Below are 27,532 nucleotides of genomic sequence, written 5' to 3'. Positions count from 1 at the left end.
CGCCCTGGGCCAAAGGCAGGCGCTAAACCGCTGCGCCACCCAGGGATCCCCAGAGGATTTTTTAATACAAAAGCATAAAGAACCATTAGGTTTAATTAGAACTGACCTAGCTGAAGTTTTACATGTTTAGCCACTGCTCTTACAGCTCTGAAACAAGGAGAATGTGGCTGGGCTACTGGATGTGACAAAAGACTCAAGTAAGCAATAGGCCTCTGACGAGTGTCATGGAGCTGGTAAGGCAGCAGCCCTCGCACCTGTTCATGCTCTTTATGAACAAAAGGAGAAGCAGGATTGTGAATCCAGAATTCTGAACAGTTTTGTGGGAAGGTTATTTTATCAGTCTTTGTGCTTATACATGATTATGTTTCTTCTACCTTGAAAAGTATTCAGTCATTGAAATATATTCGGACATAACCTAGTCCTGGTTCACCTATGTCATAGTGCAGGCCAGGTCATAGTGGGTTGGTTAGCACATAATAGTGCCACCTGGGCGTGACCTGGGTATAAATACAGGCTCAGTCCCTGGGACAGCCCAGACACTGGAGAAGAGCCTAGATGAAGACATCAGAAACCCACCTTCGTGGTGACAAGGCTCATATCCAGAGAGCTACCAACATCCATCCACCCTCCAGGTTAGCGGTCACATCAGAAGAGCAAGGCAAAGGGAGGTGTGGGGGGTGAGGTACATAGAACAAGTAGCACAGTGGTCACCAAGCTAGGGCTTAGAGGGGGAAGTCTCTGAAAGAGACTATTTCTTTACTATTCATTTATTCATTTATTCTTGGAAGGTAAGTAGCACTAGTATGGGTGGAGATGAAATCACAAACATTTCAGGCCAAAAGTAAGCACTGATACCTACACACCCAGAGCACAGATGGTGGGAAGGAGCCTGGGTGGGGGGCTGGAGGGGACTGAGCAAGCCACATGGGGTCCTGAAAGCCTGCTAAGGAGCAGTTTCCAAAGGCTCTAAAGTATGAAAAACTGATATATGCCTTAGAAAACACATTGGATCCATAAGGTAAGTGATGTGCCTCAATGACTGCATGTAAAACCCTAGGTATGAGAACAGGCAAGGGCAAGGGTCTTTCACAAGGGATATCTGGTTACTGTGATATAAGGAGTCTATGACACCACAGAATAGCGGCAGGGAGACTAGGTGGGGATACCAACGCAGGAAAGATTTCAGGGACCTCTTAGTTGATAGTGGCCCTATTAATTTGTACTTCTACCCCAAGAGAAGCCATTAAGAGGGAGAGATGAAGTCCCTAACATTACTATTCATGTGTCAGCACAAGGTGCTCTCCTGCGCGGCTGAGGGACTCATGGCAGAAAGGAGCCATTATGCGTCCATTGTGAGGTGTTGATGACCTAACAAATGAAGGACTCCCATAGGTGGAAGCTGGCCAATGGCTGCCTCCTACTAATCACATACTCTGTATTAGCAGCCAGTGTGCTTGACTCTCACCTCAGCACCCATATCACAAGGTAGGACTGGCAAGAGGGATAGGGATGGCCCTAGAAAGTAGTGTTCCCCTGATAACATTTCTACCTCACACTCTGAATTCTGCTGTAGGAGAAGCAACTCAGGGTGGCAGAAGTCATCCCTGATGTCACTACTAACAAGTCAGCACCAGGTGCTCTCTGAGTGGCTGAGGGACCCACAGAGGAGGAGGGGAGGAGTCATGACGCCTCCATTGTGAGGCGCTGATGACCTAACAAACAAACGAAGGACTCCTATTGGTGGAAGCGGCCAGTGGCTGCCTCCTACTTAAGGCTTCTGTATCAGCAGCAGATAGGTTTGATTCCAATCACAACATCTCACATGATAATTAGGCCTTCAAGAGGAATGGGAGTGGCCTTGGAAGGCAGTAGTCCCCCATGACACATCCCCTTCCACTCACTAGGCTCATTTAGGAAAGTTCTTGGGATGATAGTATTGGATGATAGTATTAGTCGTCTCTGATATCACTATTCACATGTCAGCACAAAGTGCTCTCTGAGTGGCTGAGGGACCCACAGGGGAGGGGGAGAGGAGCCATGACACCTCATTATGAGGCGTTGATGACCTAACAAATGAACGACTCCCATAGGTGGAAGCTGGCCAATGGCTGCCTCCTACTTAATCACATACTCTGTATTAGCAACCAGTGTGCTTGACTCCCACCTCAGCACCCATATCACAGGGTAGGACTGGCAAGAGGGATAGGGATGGCCCTAGAAGATAGTGCTCCCCCATTAACATTTCTACCTCACACACTGAATCCTACTCTAGGGGAAAAAATGAAGGGTAGCATTAGCCACTTGGGAGGGGCAGTGGTGGGAAAACCATGATGCCTCCATTGTGAGATATTGATGGCCTTGAAAACAAAGGTTTCTCATTGGTGAAAGCTGGCTCAATAGCTGCATCCTACTTAATCAAGACCTCCATATCAGCAGACAATGGGCTCGATTTTAATTGTAGCACTCCTTAACAATAGGTTATTAGGAGTACTAGGGGTGCCCTTCAAAGGTAGTAGTTCCCCGTGACACATCCACTTCTATGCACCAGATCTCATCCTAGGAAAAGGACTTGAGAGGGTAGCAGAAGTCATCCTTGATGTGACTATTCACATGTCAATACAAGGGGTTCTCTGATTGGCTAAAGGACTCATGTAGGGGAGAAAGATGCCTGTATTATGAGGAGTTGTCAGCCTCTCAAACTAAGATCTCCCATTGGTGGAAGCTGGCCCAATGGCTACCTCCTACTTAATCATGTCCTCAGTACTGATTGATCCCTGCCTCAGTACCCATATCACAAGGTAGGGCCATTTGGGTAAATAGGGATGGCCCTAGAAGTTAATGCCCCCCCACCCCATAACACGTCCATCTTCACACTAAATCTAGTTCTATGGGAATGAGTAGAAGATATCTTAAGTCATTCTTGATATCACTACTCATATGTCAGAACAAGGTGCTCTCTGAGTGGCTGAGAGGACCCCCTGGTTGGGAGGAGGAGTCACAATGCCTCCATTGTGAGGTGTTGATGGCCCCTCAAACTAAGGTCACCCATAGGTGGAAGCCAGCCCAATGGCTACCCTTCTACTTAATCACTAACACTGTATCAGTAGCCAATGTGCTCATTTACCGCCCAAGCATTCCAAATCATAGGGTCAAGCCATTAGGAGGAATAGGGGTAGCCTTGGAAGGTAGTAGGCCCCATGACATATTCACTTCCACCCACTAGACCTCATCTTAGGAGAAAGACCTGAGAAGGTAGCATTAGTCATCCCTGATATCACTATTCATATGTCAGCAAGAAGGTACTCTCTGAGTGGTTAAGGGACCCACTGTGGGGTGAAGCCATGATGCCTCCATTGTGAGGTGTTGATGGTCCTACAAATGAGGCTTCCCATTGGTGGATGCTGCCAAATCGTGGTTGCCTTCTGAATCAGATGCTCCTGTATCAGCAGCCAATGTGTTTGTTTACCACCCCAGCACCTTAAATCATAAGATCTGGCCATTTAGACAAGTAGGGGTGACCTTGGAAGGTAGTGCTTCTCCCATAACACCTCCACCTCTACCCAGCACAATCCACCCTGGGGAAGGAATTCAGAGGGTTCCAGAAGTCATCCTGACATTACTATTCATATGTTTGACCAAGGTTCTCTCTAATTGGTTGAAGGTGGAGAAGAGCCATGATGCCTCCATTGTGAGATGTTGACTGGCCTCTGAAGCTATGCATTCCCATTGGTGGAAGCTGGGCCAATAGCTATCCTCCTTCGTAATAATGTTCTCTCTCTGCCAACCACAGTTTGTGTTAGATCTAAAGGTGAAAAGGTCTCTCCCCCATTACCACTCTCCTGAGTATACAAAAAGCATAAGTGGGTTTTAAAGAAGGGATTATTATGTCTTGAGACATTAAGTGATAAATGTCATTGAGAGTTTGTGGAATAGGAAAGACAGTATCACAAAATGGGAAAGTAATTTTTAAACCTTTCTGCGTAATTATATGTAAATGTATATAATATATGATCTATATAATTTATATATTATATAAACATATAATGTAAAAACATTGCCAGTCAGGAAAGGTATGGGCCTTTTCCTGACCCCATTTAAATTTGTTGAAAGGGATTTTAATTTCCTTTTGGGATATATATATGAACTGGGTCGTGGTTGCTATGGAGACCTCAAAGCTCATCCTAACTTCTCCGTGGTTATGTCTGAAATTATGTCTTTGGGGAGATTCAAATTATGAGAATGAGGACTGTGGGTGTCTGCCTCTCAAGATGCCACTTGTTATCAGCTCCCCTCATCTACTAAACTAGAAAGACTCCTAGATTCCCAATCTTAATAGATGATTACATTTCATAGTAGATCTTTTATCCTGTCAACCATCCTGAATAACATACCAAATTAATTTGGGGGCATAAATGGATGTGCTTTTTAGGAGAGTTTGGCTCTATTTTCAGCTGTGAATTATGCATTAGTAAGAATTATTTGGACAGCATTCATCATCATTTCCGAAGTTAATGAAATTCCATTACACTTCAGTACATTTTCATTTCACCCAGTGGTAAATTAATTCTCTCTCCCTCTTTCTGTCTCTGTCTCTTGCTCCTCTTTTGCATCATTTACAGTAGTTACAGAGTGGGAACATGGAGAGGCTTCCTAAGTAGAATAAGTTAAATAAAGGCCAGGAAAGACAGATGTTACTGACTCCCTCCATAATGATGATGTGCTCTATAACTCAATGCCAAGATGAGCAAGCCTGCTTGTTTTCACAGCTGTCACTGCCGTTCCACTGCTGGAGAATTCAGAGCAGGGTCTGGGTTCAGGGACACAGCTAGGCTACAACTTAGAAGTCTGACATACAGCTCATCTCCTTAACACACAGCTCCTACATGTGAGCTGCCCACAGCAGTGAATGCCACCCTGTCACATCCCTGAGTAGATTGCTTGACCTGGGGGAGATCTTTGGGCCAAGGAGAGGACCAATAGTATTGCCAGGTCTAGCTTTGCCCCATGCAGGAGAAGCAAGCCTGGAGCTCTCCTAGGTGCTGGATATTTCCCTTTAATTGCTATTGGTCTCATTCTTTCTGGTCCCACCCAGCTTCCAGCCTAGTCATGGCTCAGGCCAAATCCTCTTCTTACAGGTCCCCTGCCCAGTCGGCAATAAATCTATTCCATCTGGCTCTCTAGCAACTGATCAAACTGTACCCTGGAAGCTACTTTGACCCCCCACTCACTGAAGGCTCTGCAAGTTTCTACACTTGCACTCTTCTTCTGGCTAATAGTGCAGTGGTTAAAAGGGAGTTCTGGCTCTGAACTCAGAAAGACCAGGGTTAGAGTGCCTTGGACCTCCATGGGAATACTGCCAAACTCTGTATCAACATGAGTCTTAGTTTCCACAGCACGAAATGGAGATACCTCTCTCACAGACTCATTATGAGTAAGATATGAGATAATGTATGGGAAAGTATGGAGCATGGGGCCTGGAACTTGGTAAATGGTAGTTATTATGATTATTACTAGCTCATTCTAATGATGCTCAATGACTGCTTTCTGATTTCCTGCACCTTTTCCCTTGTATTTGCTGTTGTGCACAGCCTCCTGCCCATCCCCCATGAGGCTTTGAAGGGTAACAGTAGGAGCTAAAGCAGGCCCAGCCCCACTCTAACCAGTAACCTCCAGCTTCCCAGTCTTGGCCAGCTTCCTTCCCTATTCTTCCCCTCTCATAAGTATACCCAGCCAGCTTTGTTTACATCGACTATTTGGAGGTTGGCATTCTGACTACAGAAGGTGAGGGAATGGTAGGGCCTCTCCTAACTGTTCCATTCAGCCCAGCACTGAGCCCCATCAGGCACTGTGCTAGGCAAAGAAATATTTATTGAGTGCCTGTTCTATCCCAATGATCGGCAAAGTTAAACATGGTCCCCGATCTCACAGGACAGAGTCTACTAGGGGAGGAAGATATTAATAATATAGACATGTTAATTATTTAACAACTCAAAACTAAGATAGGTGCTCTGCAAAAGGAATTTTACCATAAATTTAAAACAGCTAATGAAGCTTCAGGTCAGCTTTAGGGCTTCTCATTTGAAAGGGGCCCTATAAGTGTTGGGAGATGCCAGGAGTCAGAGTGTTCTAGATGGAAAGAGATAATAGATATGAAAGTCACCCCCAAGATGCTGCAGGACTTGGGGCAAAAAGGTAAGTCATTTCCAGAGTGTTTGGTGATTTGATTATGCAAGTAATTGGCATCATATTATCATCTTTGAGCCTTCAGGCAGATGTGTGTTTTGTCTAAAAAAGGAATGGAACCTTTGAATCATTTATAGAGGGAAAGGGCTCCAAATTCCTAAATATTAAAACCTTACAAAAACAAGTCTGTTTCCATGGGTGAAAAAATCCTCAATCAATCAATTCTGTCAGAACAATTAGAAATGATCACAGTCAGATGGATTGTTTTCTGGTCAATGGTATTTGGCCAAACTAACCGGAATGAAATCAACCAGCTGGCAACCCTATTGATTGTACAATCATTGGTCATTTTCTAGTCTAAAAAAATGACCTCCACATGAGCAATTCAGGCACGTAATGACAATGCACTCTTGCTTCTCTACAGTAGTCATCACTTTAGACTGACTCTTCAGCTTGATTTAGTTGCCCTGTGTAACACAATGTATATTTATTCAGATTATTTGGCATTCTTTATTTCAATTAACTGCAGACAGGTCCCCTCCAGAGGTAAAAGGCAGAGAGCATAAGTGTATTTACCTACATTAACCAAATTGGCAGGTAGTCCAGCAAACAGAACCATGGCAACATCTGTCTAGAAAGCTTCCCGGAGCTCTCAAGCCAGGAGGGTGATTTGAGTCCGGTGGAGGTAAGAGCATAACCTTGACTATAATTCATCGTTGTCAGGGAAATGGCAGAACTGAGGAGGTGCCCTAGTCTCGCTGAAAGCAGAAGCCATTAATGCAGGGAAGTAATTAGTATTGATTGAGAAAGGTACAGTAAATCCTGGGGCCACATGCATCCCCTTATCAGGAAATGGTTTCCAAGGGTCACCAATCCTAGGAAGCTTAGGTTGCTGGGACTCATTTGCAACACAGTAAATCTGTAGGTAAACCTGAGGGCTAAAAAGCTGCAGGAGGCAGTCAGAGGTAGCACTGAATTCAACCAGGCACCCAGAAGCTCTGCAAAGGGAGCAGAGCACCCTCCCTCCCTTTGTCCCTCCCTCCCACCCACCCCCAATTCCACAAACTTCTCCCTAGTAAAAGCAATCTATAGAAGTGATCAGTTTCTTTTTAATTTATTCTTATTTTTAAAAAATATTTTATCTATTCATGAGAGACACACAGAGGGAGGCAGAGGGAGAAAGAAGCAGGCTCCCTGTGAGGAGCCCAATGCTGGACTTGATCCCAGGACCCTGGGATCAGGCCCTGAGCAGAAGGCAGACTCAACCACTGAGCCACCTGGGCATCCCAATTTCTCTTTTTAAAAAGATTTTATTTACTTAACAGAGAGAGAGAGAGAGCACCAGAGAGCATAAGAAGGGAACAGCAGAGGGAGAGGGAGAAGCAGGCTCCCCGCTGAGTAGAGAGCCCCATGCAGGGCTCGATCCCAGGACCCTGGGATCATGACCCAAGAGGAAGGCAGATGTTCAACCCACTGAGACACCCAGGCACCACCCCAAGAAGAGATCAATTCCTGGGGCTCCTGGGTAGCTCAGTCAGTTGAATGTTTGCCTTCTGGGGTCATGATCTCAAGGTCCTGGGATCAGCCCCATGTCAGGCTCCCTGCTGAGCAGGGTTCTCCCTCTCCCTCTCCCCCCTTCCCCGCTCATGCTCTGTCTCTGTCTCTCTCACAAATGAATAAATAAAATATTTTTTAAAAACTAAAAATAAGTGACGAATTTCTTAAAATTGAAAGGAGACATGTATTGTCTCAATGGTGGAAATTAGGTTTCCAGAGGAGTGCTTGACTGGCTCAGTTGGTAGAGCATGCAACTCTTGATCACAGGGTGGTGAATTCAAGCCCCACGTTGGGCATAGAGCTTACTTTAAAAAAATAAAGTAGGGATCCCTGGGTGGCGCAGCGGTTTGGCGCCTGCCTTTGGCCCGGGGCGCGACCTGGAGACCCAGGATCGAATCCCACATCGGGCTCCCTGCATGGAGCCTGCTCCTCCCTCTGCCTGTGTCTCTGCCTCTCTGTCTCTCTCTGTGTGACTATCATGAATAAATAAATAAAAATCTAAAAAAAAAAATTATAAAAAAAAATAATAATAATAAAGTAAATTTTTAAAAATCTTTAAAAAAAAAAAAAAAGCTTTCCAGGGGCATCTGGCTGGCTCAGTCAGTGGAGCACGCAAGTCTTGATCTCAGGGTTGTGGCCCCTTGTTGGATGTAGAGATTACTTAAAAATAAAATCTTTAAAAAATTAGTTTTCCAGAAGTATGTAATTTTAATAGAGAGAATGTCAAATAAACTTCCCGTCTTTGGGCTGAGACCAGGAACTTAAGTGTTTCTCCAGAGTTCTTCATTTTACTCTGGAATGATCTAGTCACTACATAACACGTGGCCACTACTCTTTTTAGCTACTGCCCCAGTCAGGACCTGCTTATAATACTTTATTTTAGCCCTCAACAGGAAAAGGTCCATTCTAGACAAGAGACGAAATTAGTACCATTTTCTTCCTGTTCTCCTTGAAGATTTCTCCTCTCACCAGCAATATTCCAGGGGTCCAAATAATCTGCATCCTTGTGAGCATTTTGATAGTATCAGTTTTGTTTTTGCTTTGTTTCTATTTTAACCAACCTGATCCGGTATGCAGTGGTATCTCACTGTGGCTTTAATTTGCATTTCCTACATGACTAATGAGGTCGAGCATCTTTTCATATGCATGTTTGCCAGCATTATGCTTGGCACATAATAATTGCTCCCTGCCAAGATTTCAGGTGGTTTCTACCCTCTTCTTCCCAAATGCATGATTTTAACAGAGGCCACTAGAGATCAGATTTTAGCTCCCCACTGGGGGTTTTAAGTAGCTGTCACAGGTGGTAGGAGGAAGACTTGTGGGGGTGCTAGAGAGATAAAGGGGTGTCTTTGGGAACTTCTCACACACCACGTAAGTAAGCACAGCCTCCTGGTAGTAAGAATTGTCCTAATTCTAAAAATTCTTTTCCATACTAAAAATTCTTTTCAATTCTAGCTTCTCTGCATTAAACACACACACACACACACACACACACACACACACACACACACACACGCAGTCTTCTCTTTTTAATTAAACAGTTGTTTCCGTGAATTGTACCCTACAGGTAGACGGCTGGATTGGAAGGTGGCTGAAACCAGCCACTGAAGAGCTGCCCATGCTGTGGCTGGCTGCATTATTACAGCTATGATTCATATAAAATGAGATGAGAACATTTACTCTCTTTACAGCCTCCCCTTTACACTCTGAAAGTTCCTCATTTCTTTTGCTGTTTAACAAGAAGAAAGCCACTTGATTCTTGAAGCCTAGAACCTGATTACATTTTGACTCAATATTTGTTGAGCATCTAAAACATGCTAAAACTAGGCTAGAAAACCAGGGGTGGGGTGATTTAATGAAATGTGTGATAATCTCAACCCCAGGAAAACAATTTGTGGTCAATATACCTTGGGCTTATTTCAGGAAACAGCTGAAAATTCTGCTTATAGTCCAGACTTGGTGCATGGGGCCTAGGCATGAGAGGCATGGCCTCTTTAAAAAAAAAAAAAAAAAAAAAAAAGGTCTTTTTTTGATGACCCTCCCAACACAAAGTTTCCTTTAGTCTCCGACTCACTTCCTCTTTTTAACAGCATTCTCAGCTTGTGTTCAACTGTTTCCTGTTCACATTTTCCAAATGCCCTTATTATTCCCCGCCTGAAAAAAACTATACAGAGACAGCGTAAAATGTTCTATAAGCCTTAGCACGTATTCTTAGCCTAAGGAACCAAAAAGAGTCAAAAGTGTGGGGAGAGGTGGGACGAGGGTAGTATTACTATTGTGCTTATTCTGTTCATATTACAGAGATATATACGTATTAGAGAGATGGGTGATAGATAGATGTTCTTGTTTAAGGAAGCTCTTCGCCTAATTGATAATTTAATGGGAGGAGGACGGGGTTGTATCTGCCAACAAACACTGGAAGGAAGTCCATCCCTTTCAGCGAATAATTCTGTGCATGCTTGTTTATTACCAAAGAGAATTTTATGTGAGCGAGGAGGGTTTGAATCACTTAACTACACGGTCAATTCTTAATTATCCATGTTAAGAGAGAGAAGCAATTGCTCTGATAATCTGAAACAACAGATAATCAAAAATTCTTTCCCTTAATTAGTCACCTGTTCTCCTAGTCTGTCTCCCCCTTCACCGGCGCCCAGCAAACATTTGTTGTAAATTAGGGAAAATGTTTTCCCGAGGTAATCTCTCCCCCTACAGGCAACTAGCCAGCAAACCGGTGGATCAGTTCCCTGAGGAGAGGCTGGATCACCAGAATGCCCCTGCCCTGGTCTCTGGTGGGGTTTGCAGGGGGTTGGGATGGGCTGGTGAGGACAGACTCCTTTCTACGAGTTGGAAATGTGCGTGTCCACTAGCCAGAGTGCACACGCGCACCTCCTGCTTCCACTCCCTAGAGCTGGCAGGGAGGAGGGTGGTACAGGGTAGTAATCAGGGGCTGAGAAAGTCAGGGGGAGCTGTGGGGCTCTGGGTACACTGCTCTCTGAGCCTCAGCTTATTCAGTTGTATAATCACTGTTACCTCATTGGACTGTTGTCAGATGGAAATGAGACAATGCAAAGCCCCTGACTCAGTGGATGCCCTTGCTGATGTCAGCCATTTTAGCCTTAATGTTTAAGATTGCTGATTGTACAAGGAAGTATTACAAGAGTAAGTGGATCCCCTCAACTAGATGCAAGTGATTTATTGTCGTTCTAAAAACTTTTGATTGTTTAAAATACATTCTAGCAGATGCATGTTACCCTGTAATAGCCAATGCTTTCATTCTCACTTCTAAGAATTCTTTTCCGCAGGCATAGGGGAAAGCTAAGATTACACCTGGTGCCTTGGGAGCCCTGGGGTGGGAATGTCTCTCCGGAAATGGAGATTCCAGGCTGGGAGCCTCAGGGAGTCCCAGGGAGCACTTCCTTTAACATCGAACATCCTGTGGTGCTTAAAGCTGCTATAAGGGAGGGTTCCTGGGGTTTCTGGCCTGACCACCCTCTCTTCCCCACCAGAACTACTCAGGCTTTCTTTAAATATGTAAATATCATTGATTACATCTCCAAACCTTGCTCCAGGCCTGGGAGCTATTCTCTTGGGAAAGTGATTTTGCAAATCATTTAATCTCATCTCTTCTGGGCGGATTTTATCAAACCACCTTTCCGAATTCTGGGAATACGCTATTGTTACCGCTGCCTACGTTAACTGCCTCTGTGACCTCAGTCAAAACCCTTGTCCTCTGTACTATGACATAGGTTGCCATAGAAATTCTCTGAGGATGGGTCCTTCCTGCTCAGACCTAGGGTTCTAGGATTATAGTGGGAGTGTGGGTGTGGGAAAGGACATAGGATAGGTACACTTGAAGGAGGCCAGAGATGGGTCAGAGTACCCAAGAGTACTTAATAATATGGCCCAGAGAAGTTCTTCTACCTAATTTTGTTTTTAAAGCTAATTTTTTGGGATCCCTGGGTGGCGCAGCGGTTTAGCGCCTGCCTTTGGCCCAGGGCGTGATCCTGGAGACCCAGGATCGAATCCCATGTCGGGCTCCCGGTGCATGGAGCCTGCTTCTCACTCTGCTTATGTCTCTGCCTCTCTCTCTCTCTCTCTCTCTGTGTGACTATCATAAATAAAAATTTTTTAAAAAGCTAAATTTTTTTTGAGAGAGAGAGAAGGAGCAGAGGGAGAAGGAGGAGAAAATCTTAAGCAGGATCCAAGCCTGTGAATGGGGCTCGATCTCAGGAGCCCAAGATCAATGACCTAAGCCCAAATCAAGACTCAGTGGCTTAGCGGACTGAGCCACCCAGGAGCCCCTCTCCTAACCTCGTTTTATTTATTTTTAAAAATTTTTTTTAAAGATCAGGACGCTTGGGTGGCTCAGCGGTTGAGCGTCTGCCTTTGGCTCAGGACGTGATCTCGGGATCCAGGACCGAGTCCCACATCGGGCTCCTTGCATGGAGCCTGCTTCTCCCTCTGCCTAGGTCTCTGCCTCTTTTTCGCTCTCTTTCTGTGTCTCTCATGAATAAATAGAGGCAGAGACCTAGGCAGAGGGAGAAGCAGGCTTCCCGCTGGGAGCCTGACACAGGGACTCTATGCTGGATCTCGTGAGCCAAAGGCAGATGCTCAACCGCTGAGCTACCCAGTCATCCTCCCAACCTCATTTTATTTTATTTTTTAAAAAGATTTTATTTGTTTATTCATGAGACACACACACACACACACACACACACACACACAGAGAGAGAGAGAGGAACAGACAGAGGCAAAGGGAGAAGCAGGCTCCATGCAGGTAGCCTGAGGTGGGACTCCATTCGGCGTCTCCAGGATCACACCCTGGGCTGAAGGCGGCGCTAAACCGCTGAGCCACCTGGGCTGCCCTAACCTCATTTTAGATAAAGGGAGAGATTGGCTTCCAGAAACATAGTAAGGTTTAACATATCTGTGAAATCCCATAAATTAGCCAGTCAGTTGAATGATTTCTGCCAGTTTTTCCCTAGGCCAATACAGGACCAGACCTGGCCCAGAGGCCATGCTCCTTTTCTTCACTAGGTGGCAGCAACACTTAGCTTTGCCAAATAGGAAAAGGGTCTATCGTCCCTTGCATGAAGATCTCTATCATTTAATGTTTGATTTGGGAACATCGCCATACTTTCTGTTTCTATTTCTATTTTTATTTTAGCACAGGTTTCGGAGGGAGGAAAGCCATAAAAGAACCAAAGCTAGGGGATCCCTGGGTGGCGCAGCGGTTTGGCGCCTGCCTTTGTCCCAGGGAGCGATCCTGGAGACCTGGGATCAAATCCCACATCGGGCTCCCGGTGCATGGAGCCTGCTTATGTCTCTGCCTCTCTCTCTCTCTCTCATAAGTAAAAAAAAAAAAAAAACAAACAAGCAAAAAAACAAAAACAAAAAACCAAAGCAATAACTGGACAGGACCCTTTAACTTGTAGAGGTAGAAAGGGCTCTGGCCAAGGTCATACCAGTAAGGTGAAGTGGCAGAGTGGGAACTAGAACTCCAGCCTCTTAACTCCATTACAATCTCTTCCAGTTTCCTTCTTTGGGGAGATAAATATGCCCAGTGGTTTCATTTAGCAATGGTGAACCCTGAGGCAGATTAGTTAACCTCTCTGAGCCTGGAATTCCTCAGCTGTAATAAGGCCTTTAAGAATAGTATCGACTTCCTAGGATTGTACAAGAATTAAACACCAGGGGCGCCTGGCCAGCTCAGTCAGTGAAGCATGTGACTCTTGATCTCGGGGTCTTGAGTTGAAGCCACGTGTTAGGTGTAGTGATGACGTAAGGAAATTAAAAAAAAAAGAATTTGAGACCATGCATGTAAGGGACAGAGGCACATCACACTCAGGGAGACATGTCACAGGCAGATGTATCATACCCAGGTATCCCTGAAGACATTCTGTTCCCAAATTTCCCCCATGACAGAGTCTGCTACACAGGACAGTGCATACATTGCTAACAAAAGCAGTAAAGCCATCCTCAGGAAATTAGGAATGGGAGAGGATGTTCAAGCCTCTTCCAAAGTCTCCTAACAGTCTCTGATTCAGTATGAAGATGAACTGTGTCTAACTCTCGATTTCTCCTCTTAGGAAAAGAAGTGGGACTGTGACTTCTTCCATTCTCACCCCCTAACTTTGTCATTTGCCCACTACAATAAGACCTACAAGAGCCCAGCTTGCTCGGAAGATGAGTCTCTGAGTACCACCTCTTGTTTAGCTCATCTACCTCCTTTTGAAACATGCAAAACACCATAAGGAACAAGAACTTCAATTCAGGTGAGTTTCATCTTGAAATGTACAGGTCCCTCACAGAGAAGCACTGCCTTTGCAGATAGCATAGTGTAAATATGATCGGGGATCCACTCCACAGAAACTGCTCTCAGGATAGAAACCACCACCAAGTCTCTCCAGAAAGCCTAGGGCGGGGCTAGGTGATCCTGTTAGAGTCCTATAGAGTCACCTCAGCTAAAATCAATCCAAGTGACAATGCCTGACGTTGATAAAGTGCCTACCCAACTTTATACAATGTTTTGTCTACTCGTTACAAAGCACTTGGGGATTTTGGTCTCATTTGCTCCTTGAAACAACATTGGAGTCAGTGTGGCAGATGAGTCACCGGATCATAAACGAGAGCGAGAGCTTGAGAGGCAGGACAAGGTCAAGCACAAAGGCCTTTGAGTGGAGCAGATCTTGAGTTCATATCACAATTCAGGCAGTTCCTAGCTGTGTGACTCTGGGCAAGTTAAATATCTTTCTAAGCTCCCGTTTCCTCATCCATAGAATGGGGATGTTAACAGTGTTCACTCCAAGGGTAGTTTTGAGTATTTAAAGAAATGCTGCATGGAGGGCAAAGGGCCTTGACACTCGAAAATGTAACTTATTGGGCAGCCCGGGTGGCTCAGTGGTTTAGTGCCGCCTTCAGCCCAGGGCGTGATCCTGGAGACCTGGGATCGAGTCCCATGTCAGGCTCCCTGCATGGAGCCTGCTTCTCCCTCTGCCTGTGTCTGCCTCTCTCTCTCTGTGTGTGTGTCTTTCATGAATAAATAAACAAAATCTTTACAAAAAAAAAAGAAAATGTAACTTATTAAATCAGTGACAATTTGTAAGTGACAGAAGTCAGAATAGGCATCCCAAGCCCAGTGGGCCAAATGTTCAAATTTAAGCCCACAGATAAATAGATCCACAGTTGGGTTTTTTTCTTTCTGAAATGGCAGACTTTTCTTTAAAACCCAAATCCTCTTGGGATCCCTGGGTGGCGCAGTGGTTTAGTGCCTGCCTTTGGCCCAGGGTGCGATCCTGGAGTCCCGGGATCGAATCCCACATCGGGCTCCCGGTGCATGGAGCCTGCTTCTCCCTCTGCCTGTGTCTCTGCCTCTCTCTCTGTGTGTGTGACTATCATAAATAAATAAAAAAAACCCAAATCCTCTTTTTGTTTGTGATGCAAATTCACAAGTGAATCTCCAGCATTTGATTGGGTGAAGCTCTTGGGATAGCCGTGCTCCGTGTGAGGCTTTTGTTAGATTTTAATATAAAAAACTGCTCATCCCGTTCTGTATTAGCATGGTCACTTTTGTTCCAAGACACCGAGCAGGCGGAGGAAGTCAGAAAAAGGCTAAGAGGGCACTATCACTGCCAAGGGTACGGGGTGGGGTGAGCGGGGCGGGGGTGGGGGCCGGGAAAGGAAATTTCCGGCAAGAATACCCAAGTTCCTTTTCTATGCCTAGACAGAACAGTTAAACCACTTTTTTTTTTTTTTTGCAATAATATATCTTCCCATCGCTGGTGACACACAAACACAGTCAACTGGTGGTATTTCTCTAAAGAGCAATCTGGTTTGAGAGCTTTTTCTAGGTCTCATTCCATTTTTGAGAACATATTCTAAGGAAACAACCCCAAAAGGGGCACGGGGGTGGGAGGGTGGGAAGCTATGTAAGATTGCTCTAAGCCCCACTATTTATAAGGATGAAAAACTGAAAACAACCCAAATGTTCAATAATGGTAAAGTGTCTAAAAAAAGTAGAGTCTACCGACCAGATGGAATGTTTTTAGGCATTAAAATGGTAAGTATGCAGGCTATGTTAAATGAAAAAAGATCACAATGTGGTATAGACATAAACATTACAACTATGTAAACCTAAAATATATGTGGATGTGAATATAAAAGAAAGAAAATGTGTGACGGCTAGAACATATTCATTCAGTTTTGTGTAGCTATGGTGCACTGCACTTTACAGACATTATCTCATTTAATCTTCACAGCAACTAATCATCTTATTAATTTCCACACACAACAAGCCCCCCCTGCCAGGATTGGATTGTGTATAACAGAATTTTGAAAATGGGACATTTAAACACATGACTCTGCCATTTTACTAGCCCTGTGACCTTGGACAAGTCACACCCTCTAAATTGTTTCCTTTGTAAAATAAAGAGGAAGCTGACTAAGCTCTCAAAATGGGGAGTGCCTTTGAGCTATCAAATAAGTCATCATTTGAGTTTTTCTGTCTCTGGTGCTTCTGAGAATCCCAGCTCAGAGAAGCTCATCCTCAGGTGTGTTCCTTAACTTGTTTCAAAAATGCCACCAGAAAAAAATGTAACTGCCTTTCCTACTTTACAACAACATACAATTCCAAATGTCATATTCCTGCCGTTAATATTTCCACGAATTTTGGAGACCTGACTGAAAGGGCTTCATTTATCCCACGCCTGGAGAATTGGCAGAGATGGCGGGGAATGGGGAATGTGCTCAGAATGAATTTGGAGCTGTGCACAGATAGTGTAAGTGAACAATGTTGAAATTCTGTGCTTGTGACAACCCCAAGGTCGAAGGGAAACTTGAACCTTCTTTGGTTTCATTTTGCATTAAAACAATCTTGTCGTGGAGGAGACACTATGTCCCCCATGTACAAGCTGTCCTTCCAGGATGGATTGAGGGCTGTGTGACCTGGGTTAACCCTAAGAGACCCAAGGTTCTTCAAGGCACATGTCCTTCCCTCTTTGTCTTTCTCCTAAAAGAACTGTTCTCTTCTTGCAAGATCTACTAAGGGCATGTCCATTGGTAAGAAATGAGGGGACTGCCAGTATCCTAGGGGTGCAATCTATGTGTTTGGGCTCTATCTGCTCTGTCCTTGTGCCTTCTCCCACGAGGAGATGTGCCTGTGGGTGGGTGGACAGGGTTTCTGACTGCAAGCCACTTCAAGGGAATAGACCTTACCCTGTCCCCTACAGCAGAGGAAAGCAGAGAAGAAAGGAGGGTGAGGAGCAGTGATGCAAAGGGTAGTGACACTGTGAAGCTTTAGTGTTCTGGTTTATTGTAAGATTTCAAGTATATGAATGATACCCATGTTTGTTTCCCCCAAACAAACCTCTCTGTTAGAGAGTTATACACAATCATTATTATTTGCATGAAAACTCCATCTCTGGTCTCTGACTGCAAACCCATCTTCAGGCATTTGAGCTCCAAAAATGCTTGTTCTCTTGGTCTCCTGTCTTTATTATCCTATCACATTGTGACACATGTCCAGCCCTCAGTCCAGAGCAGCAGACAGGGGCCAACTCATTGGGCCCAAATGAAAACTCGGTAGGGAAAGGTGTGGGAGGTGAATAGGCAGGATTAGAAAGTGTAGAATTGTCTTTTCCTTTTTTTTAGATTTTATTTATTCATGAGAGATACAGAGAGATACAGGCAGAGGGAGAAGCAGGCCCCATGCAGGAAGCCCGAGCCAGGACTCCAGGATCATGCCCTGGACTGAAGGCAGGCACTAAACCATTGAGCCACCCAGGGATCCTGAATTGTGTTTTCCAATCTGAGCTGTGTGCTGTATTTATAATTATCAATAGTATTAGGCATTTGAGGGGGTAATTCCACTGGCCTTGTAGCCTAATTGTCAAGAATAAGTGAGACAACGTGAAAAACGCACATAACTCAGTGCCTGGCATGTGATACGTGCCTCCAAAATGTTAGCTGTTATTACTATTAATTATTTTATATTGAGCTCATACTGAGAACTGTACCTGATCCACTTTATCAACAGAATACTTATAGGCAACTGTTCTTATCCTCATTTTACAGATGCAGAAACTTAGAGTCAGGTCAAATAGTCTTTTGGTGGCCGAACCAGGGACCCAGGCCACCGCACCGTAATGGGTAAAGGGCATGTTTGGGTACTTGACAGGTTAGCCCATCTGTCACTCGCCTTAGCCAGTCACTAAATTTCAAAAGCTTATATAATGACAGCATTTCTCCCAGAACCAATTTTCTTCAAATGTCATTTCCTCCTTCTATAAACAGACTGAACACATCCCTGACTCACATTTGAACAAATTCATTTCACATTTCAAATTTTCTTTCCCCTGCAGTCAGCCCTATAGCAATTCCACAGGCCCAGGGCCAAATTCCAGCTCGTAGTGGGGGATGTGTGAATACCATAGGCTAGGAAAATAGCATGAGACCAAGTGACAGTGGTCCCCAAAGTGCCATCTTACCCAGCTATTCCCCAAGGCCATGGATTAAGATATAAATGAAACATATGGAGATGGGAAAAAGCATATGTCAAGCCTGCTGTGGCTCATGTTCCTGTCAAGCACATGTACTGGGTCATTTTTAATCATGAAAACACCACCAAGCAGGCTTCCCAAATATTTCTACAGAACTAAAATTGAAATCAGTGCTTTATATCTCACACCTTCCTTCTGAAGTGAGGCTCAGCTACAGTATCCCAGTGTACACACATCCAGAAGGAACCAGAATTTGGCATACACCCTCCTCCTCCCATAAAAAAACTAGTTACCTGGGTATGTTTCAGGCATAATAAATATCATCAATGACAACACAAACCCTCACAGAACAATGTGTCAAGTTCTGAGGGTGAGATATGTAAGAGTTTACCATCCGATAAATGGCAACCATTTATACAGCCCAGTTCTAAGAGTTACTTCTTCTCAGGCTATGCTGATGTTTGCCCATCTCCTGTTCCCACGCCCACTGCAGATTCAAATAGCAATTTGATTTTGCTACTCTTTTTGCCCTTGGCAGAGACTGGCAGGCACTGTTTTTAGCAGCCCTCTCTCTCACTCTGGCTCCTCCTACCTCTGGAAAGCTCCAGAACTCTGGAATCAGATTAGCCTGAATCTGAATTGTGCCTCTGTGAGGTGTAGGGGAAGAGTAAAGAGGTGCCATGAGCCAAGGTGTGTGGTTTTGCTGTGGCAGAAAAGAGTTCCCAGGAGGAAGTAATGAGAATTGAGTCCAGAGCAGCAGACAGGGGCCAACTCATTGGACCCTTCACAAAAATCATGCTTGTTCAACATCCTTTACATGCGCCTTTGCCAACACTGCTGTATCTCAATGTGTTTCCCTCCCGTGTCCTTTTCCCGTTTCATTGGGAGGATATGGAGCAAATTCCAGCTGGATTACATAATGGTTCCCAGCACTGGATCAGCAATTCTCACTATTTTTTTCTTCCAATAGATTATCTGGACAGCCTTTTACGTGTGTGCAGGGGAAAAGAGCAGTAGCTAGGATTCCAGCTATGGGAGCTAGAGTTGAAGTGAAGGTCTAAACTTTGTGGCCTTGCTGGTCGTCCCTAGCTCTCATGTTTCATGGCTGTCTCGACAATAGTATCTAGAAACTACAGAAAAGCAAAGGCAAGGGTATGTGTCTTTCATGAAAGCAGAGAACTGTGGTCTATTTAGCCTCTGGCCTCAGGGATAACCTGCACATTTTCTCTTCACCCCATCCACCCTCCAAAAACACTCCTCAGAGGCCTGGAGAGGCTGACTATTGAGTGAATCTGACCCTGAGAAGTTTTGCTCTGTGTTTCTGAGTCCTTCACCCCAGCAGCACACATGGATGAGAACCCATTGGTGAAACTTGCCTGGGATCTTGGCTGCCCAAGTGTGCATTCCGCTAGACCCATGTGGCCTAAGGAGTGTGCACACAAGGTTCCCTTGTACTCTGGGGCCCTTTTTTCTCCCCCTAAAAGTACACATTCTCTAAATAGATCTGCGAGCTGGCCCTGAAGGAACAATGGGGTTTACAGTGCAGGCTTTCCACTATAACTGTATTGGCCTGTTGACAAACAGTTGAGTTTGGCAAAGAGAAATTTTTTAAGATTTTTTTTAATGTTTAAGTAATTTCTATACCCAATGCAGGGCTCAACCCCATGAAGAGTTTGTATGCTCTACCGACTGAGCCAGCCAGCACACACACCCCCACCCCCTGCCAAGGGAAATTCTCAAGAAGAGCCAGAATAAAGATGGCATTTTTTTTAGAGAGGTAGAGAGAGAGAGAGAGAGAGGGCAGAGGCAGAGGGGGAGGGAGAAGGAGAAGGAGAAGGAGAGGGAGAGAGAGGATCTTAAGCAGGATCCACATGCAGTACAGAGCCCAACAGGAGGCTTGATCTCACAACCCTGAGTCTCAAAGTCTTAAAGACCTAAGAGATTTTAGAACAGTATTGTAGTCCTAGATACAGCTTGATGATTAATGAAGTGCAGTATATAAATATGGGTGAAATTCCTTCCATCTGCATAACTTTCAAACATCTAGATCAAACCCAAAGCAACAAGCCATTCCCTCTGCTGCAGAGGTATGAGTTTAGCACACAATGAATTAGGGGCTGAGTATAGTGGGTAAAAGGATAGGATCCACCCTAAATCTAACCAAAGTTCCCTGGGAAACATCTCTCTCTCTCTGTCTGTCTCTCTTCAGGAGAGGAGTGTTTTTTTTTTTGGCATTTCACTTCCTGTGTGTGATCTGGATGTGTCTCCCCTTGGTCTTCCAACTAGCTCCTTTTAAAATGTAGGTGCATATGTGTGTACACTGTGCTGTGTGGTGGAGGGAAAGAGAAGGGAAACCAAGTATGTTGTGTGTTGTATCAGACTGTGGCACAGGAAACTGTGGTACAAAAATGCCCTCTGGCATCCCTGCCATATCTCCTAGTGTGTGATGCCTCTCCCTCCACTGTGATGCCATTCCCTGTGTGATGCTTCCAGGCGTTGCCATGACAATACCTTGGCTTTCAGTGCACCGTAGGGCAAAGCTATCTGCCTGCCCTTATTAAAAAAATATTAAGTATCACAAACTAGGAGATACTAGGTCTGTATTAGAATTTTTCATACTTATCATCATCAAAGTGAAAGAACATTAAGTACTCAGGTGTACTTGACATCACACTAAACGTTATTTGGTATATTTCCCTAGAGGTACATGTTATACAACTAATAACACTTATAGTATCAGAAATTCTGGGAATGTGGCCCAGCAATCTGTGTTTTAACAAACTATACTGACTCCTCTTTTCTTCTCATTTTCTCCCATCTGGATTTCACCATTTTTTAGCTCTATTAGAAATTCCAAAGTGTCTGTAAAGGGCATTCCTTGATATTTTATGCTTTTGGCATCCTCTGAAACTTCCTTTATATTACAGGCCTGTATTTAGAATGAGAAGGCCCAGCCCATGTTTGCTCTACTTTATTTGAAGTTAAGGGAGGAGAAAAGGACATTATATTGCCCTTTAATACTTTCTTTTTAAAATTTTTTAAAACCAGAACATTTATTTTGACTAATCGTTGAAATCCTTAAGATGAACTGGATGCTGCAACACTGCCCTCTTGGTCTTAGGTGTCGTTCCTTCACAGAATCCATGCCTGAATCTGCGGTATACAATTTTGGTGCCTCATTCGACCAGTCCCAGTGGTATTTCATCTTTTAGCCTTGGCACTCCAGTTATACTTTCTCTTCCATTTGGCAGGGTAGCCACACTTGCCGCAGGTGGACTTCTGAAGGTGGTAGGCCTTAGAGCCACAGTGGCAGCACAACGTGTGAGTCTTATTGCGATGCATTCTGAAGGATGACATCCCCTTTGTCATCTTGTTTCCGTAGCAGATCCCCCCAAAAAGCGCCCTTTAATACTTTTTTAAAAAGATTTTATTTATTTATTAGAGACAGAGAGAGGCAGAGACACAGGTAGAGGGAGAAGCAGGCTCCATGCAGGGAGCCCGACTTGGGACTCGATCCCAGGATCCCAGGAACTCAGGATCACGCCCCGGACTGAAGGCGGCACCAAACCACTGAGCCACCAGGGCTGCCTGCCCTTTAATACTTTTAAGTCTAGACCTTTTCAACCCACCAGTGGCCATCCAAAATATTTTCATTTCTTCCTCCTTCAGTACTGTAGAGGCTTTTAGTACTCTCTCTCATTCATTCAACAAACATTCATTGCAAGATAGACTACAATAGATTGGGCACATTTCCTTTTACACATGCATTTTGAATCCAGTCCTGAGTACTCAGCATATGTTGACTCTGCTGAGCCTATCTAGAAGAAAGCTGCTTAAGAGGAGTCCTGTTGATCTCCACTGCAAGACCTATATTAGACACCCATTTTCAATGGTTTCTTTTTTTCTTTTTAAAATATTTAATTTATTTATTCATGAGAGACACTCAGAGAGAGAGAGAGGCAGAGACATAGGCAGAGGGAGAAGCAGGCACCCTACAGGGACTCGTAGGACTCGATCCCAGGACCCCGAGATCAGGCCCTGAGCCAAAGGCAGATGCTCAACCGCTGGGCAATGCAGGTGTCCCTCCAATGATTTCTTATTTAAGAGTCTGAGTCAAAATTTTTTAACAATTTATTTATTTTAGAGAGAAAGCACATGGCAGGGAGGGGCAGAGGGAGAGAGAGAGAGAAACTTAAGCAGGCTCTGTGCAACAGAGCCCAGTAGCCGACACAGGTGGGGCTTGATCTCATAACCCAGAGATCACAACCTGGGCTGAAACCAAGAGTCAGCCATTTAAGTGACTGTGTCACCCAGGTACCCTGGGAAAATTCTATTAAAGGCTTATGACAGCTACAGACACCTGGGTTGGGATATGTAGTTGTAGGAAGACTGCCAACTATAGAAAGTGCAGCTTTGAAAAGGCTCAGTAGCCTGAGTATGGGGACTGGATCAATGAAAAACTGGAAGACAAAGGCTAGGAATTAAGAGTGGACTGGAGATCATCATCTTCTAAACTGTGAGACACAGAGGAAGGATTACTAGATGTACATGGACTTGAGTGCTGGCTCCACCACGTGCTAGTTGTGCTAACCATGGGCAGATTAGTCAACCCCTCACTCTTCTTCATCTTATTTTTTTTAAAGACCTTATCATTCATTCATGAGAGACACACACAGAGAGAGGCAGAGACATAGGCAGAGGGAGAAGAAGGCTCCACACAGGGAGCCCGACGCGGGACTCCATCCTGGGTCTCTAGGATCACGCCCTGGGCTGAAGGCGGCGCCAAACCGCTGAGCCACCCAGGCTGCCCTCTTCTTCATCTTAAAATGAGGATGAGAATAGAGGCTATCTCATAAAATTATGGTGAGAATTATGTGAAGTGATCCATGCAAAGCATTTAGCACAGTACCTGCCATTGGGTAGACACTGGACAAATGACAGCTCTCACTATCCACCCTAAGTATCCAAGACTCACCTACTATTCTGAGTAGCAGGCCACCACTGCCACTACAGCTTTCCCCTCTGAAGTTTGTCTGATTTTCCAGTTTGGAGGGGAAATACCCTCCAAACCAGAGTGGTGGCCTCTTCTTCCTTTCCTCAGAAGCTCACTGCCCCCACCCTGGTGAACTCAGGCCATGACAATCAGCCCCTCAGACCACCCCAGGAAGGGCCAGGGATTCCCTTAAAAGGAGAAGGTACAAAGAGCAAGATCATCCTGGTTCTCTAGGCAAAGAGAAAGGGGGAAGAGGGGTGGGGGGGTCTGTGAATGGTCAGAGCACAGGTGGGGGAGAGTGCTGCTAGGGTGGGAATTCTAGAGCTTGGAAAGCTTTGAGAAATGACCACTCTGAGGTATGCCTGTTACTAAGGAGGGGGGAAAAAGTGAAGATTTGGGAAAAGAAAAGAAAATGTGAGTAGATTTGGCAAGAGAGGAGTCCAGAATGAAACCTCACTACCCCCCACCCCCCAACTGCATCACAGCCAAGCTGCAACAACAGATGGGGAGGTAAGAGTCAGAAATGAGAGGTGAAGGAACTAGATCCCTGCCTCCTCTGTGTGCCTGATAGGTCAATCTGACAGGTAATTCATGGATGGAGAGGAAGAGCCATCTCATGGCTGTGAAGCTTAAAATGCACAGTTCAGTGCTGTGATGGTGACAGTTTCAAGGCAAATTTGTTAGACTTGGTAAGTCCACCGAGTGTTTATTACATGTGAATTCAACTTTTAAAAGCTTCATCATTTTGTAGGAAAAAATAGGACAGACCCTACACCTATTGTGACTGTTGTTTCTGAATGTTCTTCCTGCTTGTGTCAGTTTTAAGGGTGGAAAATAACCAAGTAGGGAAAAAAGTGAGCAGCATTGCAGTTCTTTTTTGCTCACTGGGGAACATAGACTTTCCAAACACAGGAGGAGAGGAGCCACCTGCGTTCTTTCCCAGCTGAGTCTGGGTTGGCTCCAGAAGAATAGACTATCTAGTTCCAATATTTTTCTGAGAAATATACAGTTTTGTGGGGCTCCTTAGAGAGCTGCTCTAGTCCCAAGGAAACCTCTAAGGGAGGCCCTGACCTCTAATAGTCACCAAGGAATCAATGGAGGGCGGGGCTCCTTCTCTGTCTCTCTCCATCCTGCCAGACGCAGAGTGGGTGGTCTGGAAGTTAGAGTGACTCCACCTATGGAATGAATGAGAAAGAAGGATTATCTGAAGATTAAAAGAGACTTATGTTATGTGTGGACCTTGCCTGGATTTTTATTCAAACATAGAAAAGGAGACAATTGGGAAAGTGGACCACTGATGAGATAGCTGATCATTTTATTTGCCTTGCACTGTGTTTTCCAAAGCTTTTAATGTTGCCATCATTTTTACAATAAGAGGTTTTACATTAAAATCAAGATTTCCAGGGGCACCTGGGTGGCTCAATCAGTTATGCGCTCTCTCACTCAAATAATAAATGAATCTAAAAAAATTAAAATAATATGAAATCCAGATTTCCAGCCTACTTTGAAAAATGGGAAGATGTGGCCCCCCACAGGCTGGGATGAAGGTGTGATTGCTCTCTTTTGGTCCTCAAGTTCAGAAATAAGTGCCAATTCTTCATGAAGGCTTCTTTGAATACCCTAACCAGAAGTGATTTTTCATCTCTCTGAGCTCTTGGAACACATTTGATTACTCACCCAGCTCCCAGAAAATACTGCCTATATTAGTTTTTTTTATCTGTAGACCTCTTACTTCCCCTCCTCCCTGCCCCCTCCCACCACACCTGGGTGGGATTGAGGCATTTAAAGGCTCTAAATGCTGAAAAGATCAAGGAGGGTGCTTCCCCATATGTATTTTCAAATCAAATTTTGTTTTATTCAAAGTGATGGTATTTACAAGTCAGCTGAGACCACACTTTCTAAATTGAAAAAAATAATTCTCCAACATCTTATTGTGAAAAATTTCAAACCCACAGAAGAGCTGAAAGAATAGTAAAACAAACATCTATATAACCATCTAGAGCCATGATTTTTAACATTTTGTGATATTTGCTCTGGTTTTTCTTCTGAACTGCTTGATAGTAAGTTTCAGACACTAAAATGCCTTGCCCCTAAACTCTCCAGCATTTATTTCTTTAAGACAAAGGACATTTTCCACAGTATCATTCTCATGCCCAAGAAGTTTGACCTTGATACAGTATTATCTAATACATGGTTCATATTCTAATTTTCCCAGTTGCTCCAACAATGAATGCTCTTTAAAGCTATTTTTTTTCTTTAAAGCTATTTTTAAAGATCTAGTATCTTTTTTTAATATATATTTTAAAGGTTTTATTTATTCACGAGAGATGCACAGAGAGAGAGGCAGAGAGGCACAGGCAGAGGGAGAAGCAGGCTCCCTGCAGGGAGACCTATGTGGGACTTGATCCCTGGGTCTCTAGGATCACCACCTGAGCGGAAGGCAGATGCTCAACCACTGAGCCACTCAGGTGCCCTAAAGATCTAGTTTCTAATCAAGGACTGTGCTTCACATTAGTCTCTTTAGCTTCCTCTGATCCAGAACACTTCTCTGATGTTTTTTTTTTTTAATTTTTAAAGATTTTATTTATTTATTCGTGAAAGACAGAGAGAGAGAAAGGCAGAGATGTAGGCAGAGGGAGAAGCAGGCTCCAGGTAGGGAGCCTGATGTGGGACTCAATCCTGAGACCCTGGATCACACCCTGAGCCAGGGGCAGGTGCTCAACCGCTGAGCCACCCAGGTGTCCCTATTTTTTATTTTTAAGATATTTATTATTTATTCATTAGAGACAGAGAGAGAGAGAGAGAGAGAGAGAGAGAGAGAGAGAGGGATGGAGAGAGGCAGAGACACAGGCAGAGGGAGAAGCAGGCTCCATGCAGGGAGCCAGACGTGGGACTCAATCCTGAGATCCTGAGATCCTGATCCCGGGTCTCCAGGACCACGCCCTGGGCTGAAGGCAGCGCTAAACCGCTGAGCCACCCGGACTGCCCTGATGTTTACTTTTAATCTTTCATGATGTTAACATTTTGAAACATCTAGGCCAATTGTTGCATAGAGTATGCCACAATCTGGATTTGTCTGAATTTTCCACGTTAGTAGATGGGTTCAACATGTCACAGTGGATTCAACATTTTGAACATTTTTGCTGGAGATATAAAAGTGATACTGCACTTTTCTACATTGTCTGTTTGTGAAGTTCCAGGTAAATTCATCAAAGCTGAGTTTATGTGTATGTGCTTTGCTGGTGCCTAAATCACACATGTGTCATATTAACAATCATGGCTACCATCTTGTGCATCATGCACAACATTGGTCTGTGTATATGCAGGAGCAGGGCTTTGGGTACTTTATAATGCCGAACTTTTCCCAACCCACTCCTACCCCACCCCCACCCCCAGTATTTTTTCCCCTCCATCCCCAGTATTAATCTATGACTTTACCAACACTTATTGTCCATTTTTAAAAATTGACTAAATCTGTATGTGTAACATGATATCTTGTGGGTTTTATTTGCATTTTCTCGACTGCTAAAGAGTTTGAGGATTTCTTCATATGTTTATTGATCATTTGTGATTTTTCTACTGTGGGAGACCTGTTTATGCCTTTGGTTCATTTCTTGGAGATTGTCTTTTCATTATGTATTTTTAGATCTTTATGAATTCTGGATGCTAATCATTTGTGAACTGTATCTACATAAATCTCCACTTTCATGAAACAATATCGCTTAAGGCTAAGCACAAAGAGACTACTGGTCAGACATTTTGGGTTCAAATTCCAGTTCTGATAGTAACTACGTGACTGAATAATTTAACTTCTCTCTGCTTTAGTTTCCTTATCTATGAGATGGGAGTGATAATGGTACCTACTTTGTCGGGTAGCAAGGGGGATTAAATGAATGAATATAGATATGGTAATGCAGAACAGTGCCTGGCACATAGAGTCAATAAATGTTTGCTGTTACTAGCTTCTTCCATTTTACAGCTCCCATGTAATTTTGAAATGCGGTGGGTTCATCAAAGTGCACGTCCCACAAGTGGCCTCCTGTCCCATACCTATGGCCTCATCATAAACTGCTTTGGTACAACCATGTGCTACATCACACTAATAACAGGGGTGACTCGAGCTTGTATAGGCAAGCACCCAGGAAGTGATGCGTCAGGTGAATTGTTTTCCCTTGTGAATGGGAAAAACATTTTGCAATCTTGAAGGACCTCTCCTCCAAAACCTAAGAGATTAATATGCCAGTAAGCCCTCCTTCGTTGTAAAGACCCATAAACACCCTAGAGATAATTCATGCAACTTTGA

General features: G+C 44.3%; 1 protein-coding gene across 3 annotated transcripts in view; it reads left to right on the top strand.

Moving 5' to 3' along the window:
• The first annotated feature begins 491 nt into the window (after positions 1–491).
• Positions 492–27,532, top strand: part of MAP7D3 (MAP7 domain containing 3) — a 59,643-nt gene continuing 32,602 nt past the window's right edge. For 2 of the 3 annotated variants that reach the window (XM_035711582.2, XM_035711576.2), the window contains exons 1-2: positions 492–632; positions 13,830–14,015. In XM_035711582.2, the coding sequence (XP_035567475.1) occupies positions 13,979–14,015 (37 nt within the window). In that variant the 5' untranslated portion in view covers positions 492–632; positions 13,830–13,978. Of the gene's footprint in view, positions 633–1,468; positions 1,486–13,829; positions 14,016–27,532 lie in introns of those variants that run through there. The other variant, XM_049107915.1, reaches the window with a different exon arrangement.

This window comes from Canis lupus, chromosome X (genome assembly GCF_003254725.2).
Source record: "Canis lupus dingo isolate Sandy chromosome X, ASM325472v2, whole genome shotgun sequence".
NCBI classification, from domain to species: domain Eukaryota; kingdom Metazoa; phylum Chordata; class Mammalia; order Carnivora; family Canidae; genus Canis; species Canis lupus.
This window is presented reverse-complemented; position numbering and strand designations above follow the sequence as displayed.